Source organism: Myxocyprinus asiaticus, chromosome 12 (assembly GCF_019703515.2).
Source record: "Myxocyprinus asiaticus isolate MX2 ecotype Aquarium Trade chromosome 12, UBuf_Myxa_2, whole genome shotgun sequence".
NCBI classification, from domain to species: domain Eukaryota; kingdom Metazoa; phylum Chordata; class Actinopteri; order Cypriniformes; family Catostomidae; genus Myxocyprinus; species Myxocyprinus asiaticus.
Window position 1 is genome coordinate 43,506,860 of NC_059355.1, and position 17,318 is coordinate 43,524,177.

A 17,318-nucleotide genomic window follows, 5' to 3' on the forward strand; every position below is an offset into this window, starting at 1 on the left:
CCAAATATTCATTAGTTTTCAGGATTTTAACCATTTAAATGCCAGTTTATTTATATAATGCCACTGTTGTTTTTAATGGGGGAAAAAACACAAAAAATGAATTATTTTCCATATACAAAATGCTAAGGGGAATTTTTTTTTTATTTTTACATTTTTTTTTTTTTTTCTGATTATCACAGTCTGGGATATGTCAATGATTAGCAACAACACTGACTTTGATGCATTATTATTTTTTGTGTAGTCAGATAAAAAAACAAAAAACACTCAGGACCTTAGAGGACAAAAATGTCCACGTCAAAAAACTGCCATAAAAATATTATATATTCATATTATTTTCCACTTTCACTGACTTAGATTTTTTAACCAACATCAGTCCTGATCATAACTGCAAAATATTCATTCATTTTCAGGATTTTAATCCTTTAAATGACAGTTTTTTACATAATGCCACTGTTGTTTTTTACACACACACACACACATACACACAAATTTCTCAATACACACATACAAAACACACTCTAACATCCATACCAACACACCCACACGCAACATTTATTCGATTGGCCTGCACTGCTCTATAATACAGCAAACAGAAAATAGGAAAAAAGTATGTATTTGCTCCATAGGCTGGCAAATATAAAAAAAAAAAAAAATTTTGAAGCCAAGGCACCAACATCAGTCCTGAAAGCATTATATCATAGAATTCATGATTTTATGCTTTAATGGCACTGGGATCAAATATTGCAGTTTTAATGGGGACATTTTTGTCCTTAAGGTCCTGAGTGTAACTATTTTGTGTACACAGTGTATTATAGATGTATTATAGGAACTGAGGTTGAAATATCAAAATTCCCCCCAAAATACACACCTTTGGCTAAATTTAAGCCGTTGGCATTAACAGCCAAACTGATCGATAAACACAAATGAAAAAGACAAAAATGTCCCTAAGGTCGTACAAGGGTTAAACAGGGAGCATTCAGTTCATGCTATATATTACTCAGGACAAAACCATGGGTTAGGATGCATGTTGCCTAGCAACTGTGCGGTTGTGGGCAGTTCACCGAGGACATAAAGGGTGAGACAAACGGAAGCAGACAAGAATTGCTGGACAGAGATGTTATTGCAGAGAAATGTGCTGCTCTATACATCGATTATATGCTGAAAGTGCTGTTTGAATGGCTTTGATGGTCTGCTTTTGAGCTGTGATAGCCTGTTTGTGGAGGTATCATGTTTTGATTTTGGTCCAAATGCCTTTTGTTATGCTGTTCTCAGATGTTAGCTCATGGTTAATATTTCATAACAGCTTTTAAGCTCATCATTGGTATGTGTTGAATTTATTTTATGTTAACATGGCTTGCAATGATTGTTATCGAACAGTAGTTTTAAAGAATGGAAATACAAAATCTGATTTTGTGTACAGGTTTTGAATGTTAGAGTAAAATCTAACATCAGACCAACATTGTACTTTTAACCAAGTCTTATTTGTGATTTATTTGGTGGTCATAAAATTAATAAAATGCCAAAAAAAAAAAAAAAAATTATTATCCTATGCAAATATCGGTAACACTTTTCAGTAAGGTTCCATTTGTTAACATTACTTAACTAGGCCTACATTAGTCAACATGAACATACAATAAACCATACCTGCAGCTTTTATTAATCTTGGTTAATGTTGATTTCAACATATACTAGTAGATTTTTTAAATCAAAAGTTGTATATGTTAACATCAGGCAATGCACTATGAACTAGCATAAACTAACAATGAACAATTGTATTTTTGTAAACTAACACTGACAAAGACCAGTAAATGCTGTAAAAAAATATATATTAATAATTATTAATTCATTATATTGAATGCATTAACTAATGTTAACGAATGTAAGCTTATTGTAAAGTGTTATCCAAAAATCGACGCTTAATTGCTTGTGTAAAAAGTTACGAAAACATTTTTCATTGGGAATATGTCATCATGCATCAGTGTGCATATAATATTGAGCCTGTAGAAACATAATATCGATCTATTAATGTTCCTAAATAATATTTGACATCAAGACGAAACAGGAAACAGGAAGTGAAAATCAACAGAAGAATGTGATGTAAACTGCTTCTCATTCAAGACCACAAGGAGGAGACAAATGCTCAGAGTATTGAACGTGCAGTTTGGGACTTCTTTGAAATCTATTCTATAACTCCAGAGGAGACCCATGTGAGATTACTAGAGTCTAATTCTCATGGGGAGAAAAATCTGAGAAGCTTAAGCAAAAGTTTCAATTTCCTCTCCTTTTAATCACATGCTGCCTAGGAGAAATAATCGAGACATTAAAGCAATTTCTGTATATCTTTCATATGTGTTTGAATGGCAGGTGATCCAGCAGGCCCTTCACAGGCAGCCCAGCACAGCGGCGCAGTACCTGCAGCAGATGTATGCAGCTCAACAGCAGCATCTGATGCTGCAAACGGCAGCCCTGCAGCAGCAGCACCTGAGCACAGCACAACTCCAGAGTCTAGCAGCAGTGCAGCAGGTGGTTTAGTATGCATACTGTACTTCACACACATCCCTGCTGAAACAGCTAAGCCCATCGAAAATGACCTGTTAAAAACATCTAATCTCAGGATGTATGCTGGTCCAAATTGGTCTAAGCTTTCCACTTCAGCAGGGATAAACATACTAACTGCACCCAAACACACTATATACTAAAGTGGATGAATTTTTTACAACTTTGCTTTGTCTGTCATGTTTTCTCCCTCTTAGGCCAGTTTGGCAGCCAGTAGGCAAAGTTCAAACCAGAATGGGACCTCATCTACTCAGGGTGGGGCATCACAAACCACAGTAAGCTCTTTTTTTTTAATGAAAATGATCCGGGATAGACGATAAATATAAATGCAGAATAGGAGAAAGAGCTTTGCCTCCCTATCCCCCCCTCCCTCCCCTTAGATCCGGCCATGAATAGAACTTTTGCAATAGGCACATAATAACTGTTAGTCAATGTCTTATGTTGTGATATTTTGTTTTTACATGTGACATCACATTCAGGCCACTGAGGCTTCTAAGTGTCACACCCATCTTTTTCTTATTCCCACAGATTAATTTAACCACCTCCCCTGCTGCTGCTCAGTTGATCAGTCGTGCTCAGAGTGTAAACTCCACCCCCTCTGGAATCTCCCAGCAAGCTGTGTTTCTAGGCAACGCCTCCAGCTCCACCCTGACTGCTAGCCAAGCTCAGATGTACCTGCGGGCACAGATGGTGAGTGTCCCTGCAGACCCACAAACACAATTGTCTATGCTTGTGAAACTGATTTATATCTGCATTGGATCCTTTTTACAATTATTTTTGTGTTCCCATTTGTTCCAACTACAAAGAAAAGATCTACTGTTACATTTCCACTGCTTACCAAAAGAGGTGAAAAAGATGGAATACGGCAGTCAGAAGAGAGAAAGAGACTTTACTGAAAAACTGACAAATTGTGGAAAAGATTTACCCTAATAAATTTAAGGAAAAGTTCACCTAAAATTATAATTCTCACATCTTTTATTCACCCTTATGCCATCTCAAACTCGACATGACTTTCTTTTTTCTGTGGAACGAAAAAAATGATATTTTAATGAAAATGTCTGATATGATGTCTGTTTGTCCATAAAAGGCATGTAAATGTTGACCAAACTTTCAAGCTACAAAAAGCACATAAAAGCAGCATAAAAGTTATCCAAAAGACTCCGGTGGTTTAATCCATGTCTTCAGAAGTGATCCAAAAAAGGAGTTATATTTTGTTCTGTTCTCGCCCACAACCGATTAGGTCGCTACAGAAGACATGGATTAAACCACTGGAGTCTTATTGATTACTTAAACACTGCCTTTATGTGGTTTTTGGAGCTTGAAAGTTTGGTCACCATTCACTTGCATTGTATGGGCGAAGAGACATCATATCTCCATTAAAATATCTTCGTTTGTGTTCTGCGGAAGAAAGAAAGTCATTCGAGTTTGAGACAACATAAGTGTGAGTAAATGATGAGAGAATTATCACTTTTGGGTGAACTTCTCCTTTAAGGCGGAAATGTGTCAAAACAAGTCTGTAAAAAGGGTCTTTAGAAAATGTCTTTATTGCTGAATAAAGCTTCAGGTAGTCAAGATGGTCAACCAGTTCAAGCTGTGTCTTTAAACTTTGCACAGTTCAACTAGGTCACTCTACCAACTCTAACTGGGATGACCAAGATGGTCTAACAGACTGACCTCAGACCCAACTGGTCAACCACCTAAAATGGCTTGGACTAGCCAGAAACAATGTACAACCTGTTTTTGCCTTTGTTTGTTTGTTTGTTTGTTTGTTTGTTTGTTTGTTTTAAAGAGGTTCCCTGAAAATACTGAGGTCATGATCTTTAAATAAATACTCTGGCAACAATAAAAATATGTTATTTGGGCCCTAATCTGTTAATGTGAAAATAGCAATAAATACAGTTTCTGGGGTTTCCTTATGTCCTTTATCTTTTCAGGGTTTTAACTTGATTTTCCAGCAGAGATTCTAGATCAACATTCTCATACTAGTGAAAATGCATTGCTAGTGAAAGTAGTGTATGATAGAGAGTTTCTTAAAGGATTTGGCATTGATGAATAGCTTTATGTTTATGTGTTTTATTTGTGTGATTGTTTTAGGCTCAGCAGAGTAATCTTGTGCATGTAGCGAGGAGTCTGGGTCGAGCCGTCCCTCTGTCGCCCCAGCTGATTCTCGCCCCAACAGCAACAGTAACGGCTCTACAGTCTGACACTAATGCAACCAATAACACTCAGTCTGCCTCAGCACAGGTACACATATACACATACTTATATACAACCAAACATCATTGTTTTCCAAAGCATACGGTAATGGAGAATGTTTTCGAAATACTCAGTTTTCAGTGGAGGAAAATGCTGCTCCAGTGTGGGTGAGAGGTGTAAACATAACAAAATCAAACTACAACATATTAGTGTGGATGTGGCATTACAATTTATTTATTTTTAATCCCAAAAATATCTTATATGATTCCTAGAGGAACCTTTATGGTTGTTTTCAAAATATGATAGATATTCCAATAGGAATCCTGTACATATTCCTTTAATATTTTGGGCTAGGGAACCATGTCACATTTCAAATATTAAAATTAAAAGGAGCAGTTCACCAAAAAATACAAATTCTGTCTATTCATTTATTCACCCTAATGATGCTCCAATGCCTTTTGACCTTCTGTCATTCATGGAACATAAAAAGGAAATGAAAGTTTAGGAAGAATGACAGCCTTAGTCACCATTCACTGTAATTTTATGGAAAAAAAAGATGAAATGAAAGTGAATGGTGACTGAGGCTTACATTTACTCTTATATCTCCTTTTGAGTTCCACTTCAGAGAGAAAGTCATATGGGTTTGGAACAACATTAGGATGAGTAAATGATGTCAGAATTGTCATCTGTGAGTGAACTAACCCTTTAAATGTTTACAGACACTTGTCTTTCACAGGTGCAGAACCTTGCCCTGCGCTCCCAGCAGGGGGTGTCTTCCTCCTCTCAGTCCTCAGGCCTCCAAGCACTGAGTTTAAAACAGACCCCCTTCTCCATTCAGCCCACCCCGCTCATAAAGACGCCCAGCACCGGTGCCGGGAAAGGGAATTTGAACGCTGCTTCCTCTGATGGCGTGAAGAAAGGAGAGAGTGAAGGAGCAACAGAGATGAAAGCAGTAAACATGAGTCGAAATTCCCATCCTTTAATCGCACCAGGTAAACTCACTCCCAGCCTATACGGTGGTCCCAAACAGTATTTGGACACTTAAGCCACACTTACAAATGTAAGAATGTCATAACATTCGATAGCAAAATATCAAAACAAGTGGCATCTGCAAACAAATGATGCTAGACTGTTTCTCACAATAACTTTACTTTTCTGAGCCATGTTTGGCATTACTTACTGGGATATTTTACCTAAAAATGAATTTTTTTTCATAATTTTCTCACCCTCATGTCATTCCGAACCTATATGACTTTCTTATTTCCTTCCAGATTTTAGCCTCAGTCATCATTCACTTTCATTGCATGTTTTTTTCCAGACAATCAGTGAATGGTGACTGAGGCTAAAGGCCCCTGCACACTTCATATGAAACCAAAGAACGAACGGGTGTGACGTCATTTAGAACAAAATCTGGCCAAAACTAGGTGTTTTTGAGTTTGTTTTGGTGGCATGAACAGTATAAACTTCAGAAAAACTTCTTACAGGCTACTAAACACCTTCTTACTGCCATTGAGCGGGGAGTGGGCGGGTGCAGCATGAAGTATTTACATATATCCATTGATCATGGTATAAATAATGGGGAGTTGTACTTGCTTGTTTTGATTATTGGGGGTGGGGGTATCTACACCCCTGGTCCACGTCATCGGTAAGTGTGACCTGGAGCTTAAGCATTGACCTGGAGCAGTTAAGATCAGTCAACATGAACACAACGGCGTGTAGAGTTATTTGTGAGCTGCTGCAAACTTACATCTATACGATCATTTGCATAAAAAATTTTTCCAAGAACATGTCATGCAATTTTTTTTGTTTAATTAGTCTACAAAATGAATCAAATCTACTCAAATATTCTTAATTGCCCATTTACACTTTTGTTTTATGCTGCTTCACTCATGTGCCGTCTGCAGTCAAAAAAGCCATTCACACATCTGGCCAAAGTGAGATATGCCTATCATCATTCTTTATCTGTATTCAACCCATAAACCCTGTTTTAAACACCCATTTTTGCAGTAGTAACAGTGTCATCATAAATTACAATAACAGAGTGTAATCGGCGCATATTATGGCCGCATATAGCGTGTTTGTGCATTAGCTCCATGAATGCAAAAGTTAAACATGACAAATTACACATCATCTCCTCCATATATATTACTTTAAACAATCATTGAGTGGTTAAAACAGCTTCTTTTACTGATCTTGTGTGAATTCTACTCATAGAATGAGGCATGAAGTCATCGATTACAAATTTTAATGTCATGTAGTTTTGAGCATCCTTATATTTAAATCTACCTCTAAACATCTCCCACAAAGGTGTGGCCAGTGTCTGAATATTCGGCAAACAATATGTCGTTGCTCAGCCTTTTCGAATTTCATTTTGGCTCTGAACGAAGAAGCACCTCACCATGAGTGTGTCGAGGCCTTAACATTCCTTCTAACATCTCCTATTGTGTTCCACGGAAGAAAGAAAGTCATATGGGTTTGGAACAAACATAATTTACTGTCCCTTTAAAAAAAAAGAAAAAAAAAGCTAGATACATCACAACTAATAGAACAGAACGCAGGTGTCTCAAGATGTGTTTTTCAAGGGATAGTTCACCCAAAAATGTGAATTCTCTCATCATTTACTCACCCTCATTCCATCCCAGATGTGTATGACTTTCTTTCTTCTGCAAAACACAAACAAAGATAGATATATAAAAAATATTTCAGCTGTTGGTCCTCACAATGCAAGTGAATGGTGACCAGAACTTTGAAGGTCCAAAAGGCAGTATAAAATTAGACTCCAGTAGTTACATCCATGTCTTCAGAAGAGATATGATAGGTGTGAGTGAGAAACAGATACATTTTTATATGTCACTTTCACATTCAGCCACCTACTGGTTGGGTCTGGTCAAAGGTGGAGATTTATAGTAAAAAAAAGGACTTAAATATTGATCTGTTTCTCACCCACACCTATCATATTGCTTCAGAAGGCATGGATTTAACAGCTGGAGTCATATGGATTACTTTTATGCTGCCTTTATGTCATTTTTGGACCTTCTGAGTTCTGGTCACCATTCACTTGCATTATGAGGACCAACTGAGTTGAGACATTCTTCTAAAAAATTAATTTGTGTTCTGCAAAAGAAAGAAAGTCGTACACATCTTGGACGGTCTTGAATTTTCATTTTTTAGTGAACTATCACTTTAACATTTGAATTTCGTTTTAACTTGATGCGTCTAAAAACTGCAGCACTCCTGCGCGAGACGCTGAGAATACAGCGTGACATGGCGTAAAGATGTCTAGCACATGTTTACAGGAAAACAATTGAAAAACATCGCCAAAAGGTGTTTGGTGTGAACGGCCCCTAAGTGTCTGAATACTTTTGTTAATGATAAAATCTGACAAAATGCTATATTAAATTGACCCTGTTTACTTCAAATTAGATTTGTTTTAAGGTATTTTTCAGGTGGGTCCAGCTAATGAGCGTATACATGCTAGAGTAACATTCTTGTGGCTTAATGTCCAAATACTTTTGGGGCCACTGTATGTGTTTGAAATAAGTTAATAATACTCCATAATTAATATAGTTACTTCTAATATATTTACCATGCATTGTGTCTAGAATAGCTTCGACTGATATTTAAGGTAATGTTGCCACTAAGCTTATGGACCTATTACCGAAAGTGTTTCAGAAATTGTTGAATGTTTTTTTCAATTTTGGTTTGTGAAAGGTTCATGTCATTTAAACAGAAAAGTTTTCTGACACAATGTGCACTCAAAGAAGACACAGCTTCACCTGTCAGCTCATCATGTCACACACTAAGTTGCAAAGAATGAAGAATCCCTCCTAAGGCTGCATTTGTTCTGCATGGATTATGCTCAGCTGCATTAATGCATGCATGGCCTTTGAAGGGCAAACACTTTCAAATTAATCTTTCTGTGCCAGTCAACATCTGACATGCACGCCATCCATCATTCCATAGGTCTCTAATCATAACTGTTAACACAGTGCAATTATCGCGCACATTTAGAAACGGGTACCTGGGCGTACCACAGCTTGTTGTGACTATACTTATGTTTTTTTTAGTTATGTTAAAGCAGAAGATCTGAGTGTTTACACACAGGATTTGAAATGAGTGCTTAACAACACTAAATGCAAGTAAAAAATTTGCTGTTTGTTAAGTAAATAAATTGGAAATGCAAAATAATGCATGGTTGAAATCACAATGCAAGAGCTTTTTTATGATGCAAACGAATTGATACTTTGATATTCTAGGGTACTGAATTATATCTTCAAGCTGAAGTGTGTAATTATGTGTGTAACTACGACTGGCTTACTTGTAGATGCCTCTGCATATTAAAAACGAAAAAGTTACACACTTCAGCTTTAATTCACCTGCCAATCCACAATGAAAAATCTCACTTCTCACCTCCGATGTACACAAATGGCAATAACAATGAGTGAAGCTTGTTCTGCCATGAACAGGTGTGTATGAGAGAGTCCAATTCAGTCTCAGTGGAGAGAGAGAGTAAACCAACACCTGATGTGTGTGTTGGGATGAATGTTGTTGCCATGGCAATGAGCTCTACAGAGCTGCTGTGGTTGTGATGAACTGGAAACTCATCCTATGTTCTGATAGCTTAACCACACCAAGAAGAACCAAGAAGTCATTGTGTTTGCAAATTGGTCATGCTAATTAAATGAAAATGTGAATATCATGAGGATGTGGATACTGAAAAGAGAGATTGCCTTACTTTTTATAATTTCCTGAAAATACAACTTCCAGACTTCACTCAATGTTGTTCTGTTTGAACTTCCACTGTTTACAGTCCAAAGCCAGTACAAAACAGTGTATTGAATTTAAGTATTACTTGCTATTAAATCACTCACTAACATGCACAGGCATGTTATTTAACGTAATTACATTTTATTATTAAAGAGTTAATTTACCGATCTCACTCTTATTCATGTGTGGATTTAAATGGATTATTAGATAGATGACGGGGGAAAAAAAGATTGTGGACAGAGGGTTGAATGTCTTTAAGCGAAGATGTGGCAACGCATACAGCAGAAAGTTAGGCAGGAAAATTCGGGGTTTTCCAGGGTTGTGCTCTACAGGGAATAACTCATCAACTCCTCTCTGAACATCCGGGCGAAAGAGTGAGAAAGAAAGAGTGAGAGAAAGCAAGCACAGAGGATTGAGTCATCTGAACACACAATCCCACACCATTCACAGCCGGAAGAACATTCCTTCATTCAACCTTTTCTGTTTGTCATTAAGAGTTTGAAAGAAAGACTCAATTTGTCTCTGAATTCTGCTTTGCAAATCTAGTGTGTGTGGGGTTTTTTTTTCACATTGAAGAACACACACACACACACACACACACATACATTAAAGCCACACACACTAGCTAACTTTCCAGCCTGCTGTAGTTCTTCAGATTCTTTTACTGGTCATAAACTTTTGAAGTTTAATTTAAATGTCTCCAACACTTTAAGGTTTTGTGTTTTTGCCTGTGCATGTGTGCTTGAATGTTCTCCTGCTAACCTGACCTCAAGTTTACACACTTTCCTGCATGTGTTGCTGTTAAACACCTATTCAGTTTCAAAACTCCTCCAGTTTCCACTGTCATTATCCTGGATACAGATGTTATTGGAAACTCCAAAGAGAGACTGATATTCCTAAAGATCCTGCAGAAGAGACAAATTAAATAAAAATAAAGAAATAAATAAATAACTTTTACATAAAATACAACAACTTTTTAAAGAAAAAATGTACGTGAAATATTTTAAGTAAAAAATTATAAAATTTCATAATTTAATAATTTAAGTTAAATTATATGAAATATCTTTTTAAATTACATTTAATTTGTAGTTAATTATAGTAAATTACAGATTGGGGTGCAGTCAGAGTTCCCACACTTTTCATGTCCCAGAAATGAAATTCCATGACTTTTCAATTGTTTCGACATCTGGATAAGAATGTTTTAAAAACATTATTCAAATTCAGACTGATTCACTAATTTCTAAAGTTTTAATTTGTTGAAAAGAACTGACTCAAAGAGTGATTCGCTCACAAATCAGACATCGTTATGGCTCTTAATCAATTTTTACTCTACCCAGAAGCAGTATTTAGCTGATGAAATATTTTAGAGCAGAGCATATCTAGAAAACATATATTTACAGAACTTTTATGATTTTATTCATTTCTGTGACTATCCCGTGGACTGGAAAACATGATTGGTCACACTTTATATTAGAAGGCTTTAACTACTATGTACTAACATTAAATACATACAAGGCTATTCCCACATTTCCCACATTTGCTGCTACTGATGTTGAGGTACGGGTAGGTTTAGGAGTAAGGGTAGGGTTAGGGTTAGATTAGCGGTTAGAGTTAGGTTTTGGGGTAAGGAATGGGTTAGGGTTAGATTAGCGGTTAGAGTTAGGTTTTGGGGTAAGGAATGGGTTAGGGTTAGAGGTAAAGTTAGCAGTGTAACTACAAATGTAATTAAATGCAAGTACATTAAATGTAATTACAATGCAACAACTTATAAGTATATAATTACATTGTATCAAATGGATAAGTACATAGTAGTTAAGGCCACCTAATATAAAGTGGGTCCCATTATTTTTATTTACAAGCACCAAATGCAAGTACATTTTTTAATTGGAAATTAAAATCGCAACTCTTTTTTTTTTTTTTTTTTTTTTTGAACAAATCAAATGAAAAAGAAACAAAAATATTGACCAAATTTACTGTTCCCATACTATGGTGGAACCATGGTACAGTGATGCTACATGTGAAATAATTACTAGATAACATAGAAAAACCTATATTCATTATAGAAATTTCCATTATTTGAAAACAGTCAGAAAAAATCTGTGATATTTCCAGGTTTTCCATGACCATGAGAATGTTGTGTACCGTGAAATATTAGAATTTGTCTTCCGTCAGCTTGAGGGGACATTGTTTAGATGTGATATGAAATTCCATGCAACTCCTATTTTGTATTTGCAACTGTCAGATTAGTGTGTGCGCTATAGTAAGCAATTGTTTGTGAATTCTCTTTCCAGCGTATGCCCAAATCCAGCCGCAGGCCCTGATTAAGCAGCAGCCGCAACAGTTTGTCATTCAACCCCAAGCTCCACCTACCTCCAGAACGCAGCCCCAGTTACTGCAGACTGCCTCTGTCCAACCCCACCAACAGACAGCCTCATTGGGCATTCAGGGCTCCACCCAGACCACCTCTGTAGCAGGGATTATTCCGGTTTTGCCCAAACCAGCACTGCACAACCAGGGATCGGCTCAACAAGCCACCATCTTCCATTCAACTGTAAGCCACCATGCACTTAGCCAGCATGGCTCACACTCGGGCTTGGCCCATGCTAAAACTCAACCAGTCCAACTAACAGCCATCAATCTCCAAATCCAACCAGCACAATGCCAGGTAAGGAACTCTGAAATGTTACTAGACATTATACATAATGAATCATGTATAAGTTTAAGAAGTAACTAATCTCTCTGTCTCTCTATTTAGGCTTCAAGACTTGCTCAGGATGACAAGGATAAGCCCACGTCATTGGTGGTAAGAGAGATTTGCCCACCAGTACAAGTGAATCCATCCACTAAGGCGCAGGGCCCTGACCCCCCTGAACAATCCAAAGCGGACACTGTTAATGCTACATCTCAAACACAAGGTACAGTGGCCATCAAGATTCAGAATTTACAAGGAGCAAGGATAGTTTCATAATCAAACAATACAATCATCAATGATAAATACATTGAAGCTGAAGTTTCTAATTTCAGAAGAAGTTAACTAAAAGGAGCGAAGCTACGAACTTAATAGTTCATTAAAAAATGAAACATTTCTCATCATTTACTCATTCATGCCATCCCACATGTGTATGACTTTCTTGTGCAGAACACAAATAAAGATTTTTAGAAGAATATCTCAGCTCTTTTTGGGTCCATACAATGCAAGTAATTGGTGGCCAGAACTTTGAAGCTCCAAAAAGCACATAATGGCAGCATAAAATATTCCATACAACTCCAGTGGTAAAATCCATGTCTTCAGAAGTGATATGATAGCTGTGGGTGAGAAACTTTTTTTTGTTACTATAAATCTCCACCTTTGACCAGCAGGTGGCGATATGCATGAAGAATGTGAATTGCCAAAAAAACAAAAGAAGAATGTGAAAGTGAAAATGGAGATTTATAGTAAAAAAGGACATAAACATTGATCTGTTTCTCACCTACATCTATTATATCACTTCTGAAGACATTAATTGAACCACTTGAGTCGTATGTTTTACTTTTATGCTGCCTTTATGTGCATTTTGGAGCTTCAAAATTCTGGCCACCATTCACTTGCATCGTATGGACCTACAGAACTGAGATATTTTTCTAAACATCTTTGTTTGTGTTCAGCAGAAGAACGAATGTCATACACATCTGGGATGGCATGAGGGTGAGTAAATGATGAGAGAATTTTCATTTTTGGGTGAACTATTCCTTTAACAAATTTTTTCAGTAGCTCTGCTATTTTCACAATAGATTTTGCAGTAATACACTATATTTTCATATGAGTAGCGCCTTAAAATGCTACATCTGTCATACTGTATTGCGAATGCAGCAATGGAGCCGATGGTTTAATCAAATGCGCTCACCTAAATCGTCCTCTTTCTCATGTCATGCTGGAAAAACCAAATAAAATAGGGTGTTTACTGGTTTTATTAGTGTATACTAAGTATAAATGTATGTTCAATTTAATGTTGTTACCCTGACTGTTTAACTCTTACAAAAAGTTTTACTACAAATACCATGGTTAAACTATGGTTACTGTAGTAAAACCAAGGTTAATTTTCATAAGGGAATGTCACCCGAATTATCAGGTTATATTATTGAATTCTGACAACAAAACTAATATAATCCAATGATTATATATCTAAAAATATTTTCTTATTTAAATAGTTCCAATGAAGTTAGCTAATTAGTGTTAGTAGTTTGTAGCGTAGCTAAGTACACAGTTTACGGTAGAATTGCAATGGAGTTACAAAAATATGATCTCTATTTTTCCATACAATGAAAGTGAATGGTGACTGAGGCTTATATTATGCCTAACATCCGTTTGTGTTCCATGGGAGATAGAAAATCATATGTGTTTGTAATGACGTGAGGGTGAGTAAATAATGGTAATTATGTAATCATTTTTGTTTTTTTTGGGCAAACTGTTGCTTAAATAATGGAACACCCTAGATTAAATGATGGTGGTGAGCTGGTGACTATAACATTAAAACATAATAAAGGTCTCACGTGGAAGTTTATGGCCATTTAAGGAATTAAATAAGTACAACTGCATTGAAATACATGGCCTCTCACTCCCACATTGCGAACCGGATTTGCCTTGTGTTTATGCTCTGTTGGGGCGAAGAAGGTGGGAGGATGGGGAGTGGTGAGTGATTCCCATGAAATACAGGCCAGAATTGGCAAGTCACGTGACTGGCTGGCTGCAGCGTGCGCAGCAGGCTCAACTGACAGGTCACCTGCCCATGCTGGCTGCTATGTCCGAAACAGAAGGCAACTGCTAGTTGCCACCTATTCAGTCAAGGGGGTAGTTCATCCAAAAAAGAAAATTCTGTCATCATTTGCTCACCCTCATGATGTTAAAACCCCATATTTGCTTGCTGTCCTCCACAGAACACAAAAGGAGATGTTAGGCAGAATGACAGCCTCAGTCACTATTCATTTTCATTTTCTGAGGCTGTCAGTCTTAAATATTCTGCTTTAAAATCTCCTTGGTGTTCCACAGAGGAAAGAAGGTGATATGGGTTTGGAACAATATGAAGGTGAGTAAATAATGATAGAATTTTCATTTTTGGGTCAATTATAATTTTAAGAAAAAAGGCAGCAACTGTCACCAGTTAGTGACAGATGTATTAAACTACTGTCATGTAACCTGCCAGCTAAGGCTGCTGCCAGCCCTGGAGAGCTTGAACCGCCTCTCTGGCAGAATGTGGAATGCTTGTGCGTGGGAGTGGAGCACTAGAAAAGGCGCAGCGCATTTCACTGCATGGAACAGCACGCGTGGCAGAGCCTAGAAATTCGCTTTAATATCAGAAGAAGAGGTCTTTGGGAATGAGACTCCCCTCGTGTTTTGAGACAGAATTGAGGAGCCTACCTCCGGCAAATGACTTTTTATTGCGCTTCATCGGTAAGATATGTATTTTCTTGGGGTTTATTTTGATGCAAGTAGTTTTGGTTATAGTTCAAGTAAGGGGGCGTTCACACAAGATACGTTATTGCGCTTACAAAAACAGCACCGCATGGGTCTCAGACGTGTTTGAACTGTTCAAAACGCAACGCTTATGGCGTGAGATGCAACGCAAGGGTGAAAGGCGTCCGTCTAACCCATATCTGCAATTGTGCATAGACCCGCAATTAAAACATAGCACCCCAATAAGGGACCGTTCACAGCGAACACGCGCATCTGCTCTGTTTTGCAGTGTAAACATGAGCTAAACGGACATCTTCGACCTTTGCGCCGCGTTTTCTAGACGCCGTGCCAAGTTCTAAAGAACTTCTGATTTTAATAACGCGTCTCGAGACTCCTGCGTTCTGTCCTGTTCGTTGCGTCTAGCCTTTATAGCGCAAGAATGCGTTCGGTGAATGGTAACTTGACACGCCGTAAAACGCACCGCTTGTAGCGTGAAACGCGACGCAACAAACAAAAACTAGCGCGGATGGAACGCTGAACAACACGTAATGGATGCGTGTTTGATGATACAAATGTATTGTTTTAACAGTTTCATGCAGGTTTTAAGTGTTTCTTAATGTCTGTAAATAACATTATAAGCGCATTGTCATTTGTAGCGCTTCACATTACAGGCAGCTCTTCTACCGCGTCTTTCCTGTATTTACGACCGTTGAGGATTGTGCAGCTTATGTTGTTGTTGAGGTTGCTATGGTGATGAGTCTGATGTCTTTTTTCTTTGCCACCAGGCTCCTTGGAGACAGCGCGTGACCCCGCGGAAGCACCGGTGACATCGGCCATGACCTCGGGAGCTACAGACGAGCCGCCTCCGGCAGCCGTGACGGGAAGTGCGGCACAAAACGGCGAGAACAAGCCGCCTCAAGCCATAGTAAAGCCGCACGTCCTTACGCATGTAATCGAGGGCTTCGTTATCCAAGAGGGAGCTGAGCCATTCCCCGTGAGTATAATCCAATTTCCCATTACACCTATGGGATGAATCTCACAACAACATGTTCTAGTCATATTTCAAAGTAATTATATTTTCAATAAAGCTTATTATTGTTAGCAATAGCTTTGCTGTTATTTTGTTATTTGTGGCATTATTTTCATGACAGTTAAGTATATATGATTTATTTAATTATTGTTCTTATTATAAGTTGTTTATGTAATATAGCATATTTATTATATATATATTTTACAGTAATGAGAATATATACTGTGTGTGTGTGTGTGTGTGTGTGTGTGTGTGTGTGTATATATATATCACAAGCGCAGTAAAAAGTAATTTGCCGGAGGTACGCTCTTCAAATATACATACACACGTGTGTGTGTGTGTGTGTGTGTGTGTGTGTGTGTGTGTGTGTGTGAATATATACTGTGCATTCAGAAAGTATTCAGACCCCTTCATTATTTTCACATTTTATGTTCCAGCCTTATGCTAAAATGCTTTAAATGATTATAATTTTTTTCACATCAATCTACACTCCATACCCCATAATGACAGAGCAAAAACCAGATTTTTGTTTCTGATTTTTGCAAATTTATTAAAAACAAAAATCTGAAATATCACATTGATATACAGGTAAGTATTCAGGCCCTTTGCTATGACACTTGAAATTTAGCTCAGGTGCATCCCATTCCTCTGGATCATCTTTGAGATGTTTCTACACTTTGATTGGAGTCCACCTGTGGTAAATTCCATGATTGAACAGGCAAAATAGTGGTTGCATCGATTCAATTCAAATAGATCAAAGAAAACAAAAAGGATTCTTTTAAGGCACACACTTGTCTATATAAGGTCTCACAGCTATAAATGCATATCAGAGCAAAAACCAAGCCATGAGGTTAAAAGAACTGCCTGCAGAGCTCAGAGACAGGATTGTGTTGAGGCACAGATCTGGGAAAGTCTACAAAAATGTTTTGGCTGCATTGAAGGTTCCCAAGAGCATAGTGGCCTCCATAATTCTTAAATGGAAGAAGTTTGGAACAACCAGGACTCTTCCTAGAGCTGGCCGCCCGGCAAAACTGAGCAATCGGGGGAGAAGGGCCTTGGTAAGAGAGGTGACCTAGAACCCGATGCTCCAGAGATCATGTGTGGAGATGGGAGAGACTTGCAGAAGGACAACCATCACTGCAATACTCCACCGATCTGGGCTTTATGGCAGAGTGGCCATACGGAAGCCTCTCCTCAGTGCAAGACACAAAAAAGCACCGAAAGGACTGTGAGAAACAAGATTCTCTGGTCTGATGAAATGAAGATTGAACTGTTTGGCCTCAATTCCAAGCATTATGTCTGGAGAAAACCAGGAACCGCTCATCACCTGCGCAATAC

At 37.8% G+C, this 17,318-nt stretch overlaps 1 protein-coding gene across 3 annotated transcripts in view; it reads left to right on the top strand.

The window, feature by feature from the left end:
- The window catches only part of LOC127449341 (polyhomeotic-like protein 2), a 48,914-nt gene that overhangs the window by 24,438 nt on the left and 7,158 nt on the right, over window positions 1–17,318 (top strand). For all 3 annotated transcript variants that reach the window (XM_051712702.1, XM_051712703.1, XM_051712701.1), the window contains 8 exons: window positions 2,365–2,523; window positions 2,754–2,831; window positions 3,085–3,246; window positions 4,651–4,800; window positions 5,489–5,744; window positions 11,811–12,184; window positions 12,275–12,434; window positions 15,736–15,944. In XM_051712702.1, coding sequence (XP_051568662.1) covers window positions 2,365–2,523; window positions 2,754–2,831; window positions 3,085–3,246; window positions 4,651–4,800; window positions 5,489–5,744; window positions 11,811–12,184; window positions 12,275–12,434; window positions 15,736–15,944 — 1,548 coding nt within the window. The remainder of the gene's footprint in view (window positions 1–2,364; window positions 2,524–2,753; window positions 2,832–3,084; window positions 3,247–4,650; window positions 4,801–5,488; window positions 5,745–11,810; window positions 12,185–12,274; window positions 12,435–15,735; window positions 15,945–17,318) is intronic.